The sequence below is a fragment of the Eimeria tenella genome, genomic scaffold (assembly GCF_000499545.2).
Source record: "Eimeria tenella Houghton genomic scaffold, Eth_scaff4417, whole genome shotgun sequence".
NCBI classification, from domain to species: domain Eukaryota; phylum Apicomplexa; class Conoidasida; order Eucoccidiorida; family Eimeriidae; genus Eimeria; species Eimeria tenella.
Genome location: NW_013545342.1, coordinates 1 through 1,780, shown reverse-complemented (window position 1 = coordinate 1,780; position 1,780 = coordinate 1). Strand labels below are relative to the sequence as shown.

Genomic DNA, 1,780 nt, shown 5'->3' with positions numbered 1-1,780 from the left:
AGGGTTTAGGGTTTAGGGTTTAGGGTTTAGGGTTTAGGGTTTAGGGTTTAGGGTTTGCGTCGCAGCTACGTGTCGCTGTGCCGGCGAGTGCACGCGGGAGACCCTCTGGCGGTTTCGGATGCTCTTGGAGTTGCTGCTTTATTTCTTTTTCGATCAAATCTTTTTTCCGACTGTCTCCCCGTGCTGCAGGAGATGCTGCTGCTGCGGCAGCAGCAGCTGGGAGACGCAGAAGCAGCAAACCCTCACCCGAGGGTTGCAGACGTCTACGCAAACCTCGGGCTCGTCTTCAGGCTCCTAGGCAAACCCTAAACCCTAAACCCTAAACCCTAAACCCTGCGGGGGCCGGGGGGAGGCCCCGCGCCGCCGCCAGGCGGGGCGCCGTGGACACTCGCAATACAGTGAAAACGCCAGTATTCTAGGGTTTAGGGTTTAGGGTTTAGGGTTTAGGGTTTAGGGTTTTGGCTGCAGGAAGGCCGGCTGATGCGTTTCCAAACATTCTCACTGCGCTGGACATGCGCATGCGGATTCACCAGAACAGGGACTGCGAGCCGGTCCAGGTCAGGGTTTAGGGTTTAGGGTTTAGGGTTTATTTAGGGTTTAGGGTTTAGGGTTTAGGGCTTGGGGCCGAGAGGTCCCGGGCTCAAAATTGGTTGTTTCCGCTTATAGTCCCTTACCTAAGTCGGTGCCTTTCCCGCGGTCCGCGCCTCTCGTCAAGCCGGGGCCTCGGCTTTAGGGTTTAGGGTTTAGGGTTTAGGGTTTAGGGTTTGCTGCAGGACCTGGTGCTTGCCCTGGGCTGCGTCCAGCACCAGGGGGGCCGCCTCCGCGAAGCCCTCGAGGCCTATAAGGAGGTTTATTTCTTCCGCAGCAAAACCCTAGGCCCGCAGCACCCGGACACTTTGACAGTGCAGCAGCTCCTCTCCATGGTAAACCCTAAACCCTAAACCCTAAACCCTAAGCCCCAAGCCCTAGGCGCGGGCGCTGCTCGGGGGGCTGCGGCGGGGTGCCCGCGGCGGCCGCGCTGGGGGCTTCGCGGCCGAGCTTTAGGGTTTAGGGTTTAGGGTTTAGGATTTAGGGTTTAGGGTTTAGGGTTTAGGGTTTGCGCAGCTGGAGGCGGACTTGTTTCGCGCGGTGGAGCGCAAGGAGCTGCAGCGCAGCAGCAGCAAAGAGCTGCTGCCGCTTTTCGACTTCGAAGAAATTCAAGAAAAAAAAATAAAATCTTTTCAAGACCTTCCGAGCAGCTTTCGCCAGCCCCTCGCGCCTTCCCTCGAGGCCTTCAAGCGCCAGCAAACCGCCGAGGGTCCGCGCCAAACCCTCTTTTAGGGTTTAGGGTTTAGGGCTTGGGGCTCGGGGGTTGGGGGTTGGGGGTTGGGCGTGGGGAGGGAACGCGGCTTGGGCTGGCGCGCAGCAGGGTTTAGGGCTTAGGGCTTAGGGTTTAGGGTTTAGGGTTCAGGGTTCAGGGTTTAGGGTTTAGGGTTTAGGGTTTAGGGTTTGGGCTCAGGGTTTTACTGCTCGAAGAAGTTCGGGCCCTTCCACTCGGTGGCGAGGACTAAAGCCCTTTATGGAGATGAGTGGAGGTCTATGATGATTCCCTCTTGCGCGGTTTTGCCCTACGTGTCCGTGGAGGTTACAGGTGCAAACCCTAAACCCTAAACCCTAAACCCTAAACCCTGGGTCTTTGGCGCGGGGCGTTTTCGGGGGTGCTAAGGCGCCGGGGTGGCGGCGCGAGGGTTTAGGGTTTAGGGTTTAGGGTTTAGGGTTTAGGGTTTAGGGTTTAGGGTTT

General features: G+C 57.8%; 1 protein-coding gene across 1 annotated transcript; it reads left to right on the top strand.

Annotated features, from left to right (window-relative positions):
* Positions 1-468: 468 nt before the first annotated feature.
* Positions 469-1,550, top strand: ETH_00043440 (formin homology 2 domain-containing protein, putative; the record flags this gene model as incomplete). The annotated part of the gene is made up of 4 exons (XM_013380080.1): positions 469-557; positions 774-923; positions 1,105-1,297; positions 1,516-1,550. Coding segments are annotated over 4 exons (467 nt in total), but the record flags the coding sequence as incomplete, so codon positions are not given.
* Between the last annotated feature and the right edge of the window lie 230 nt (positions 1,551-1,780).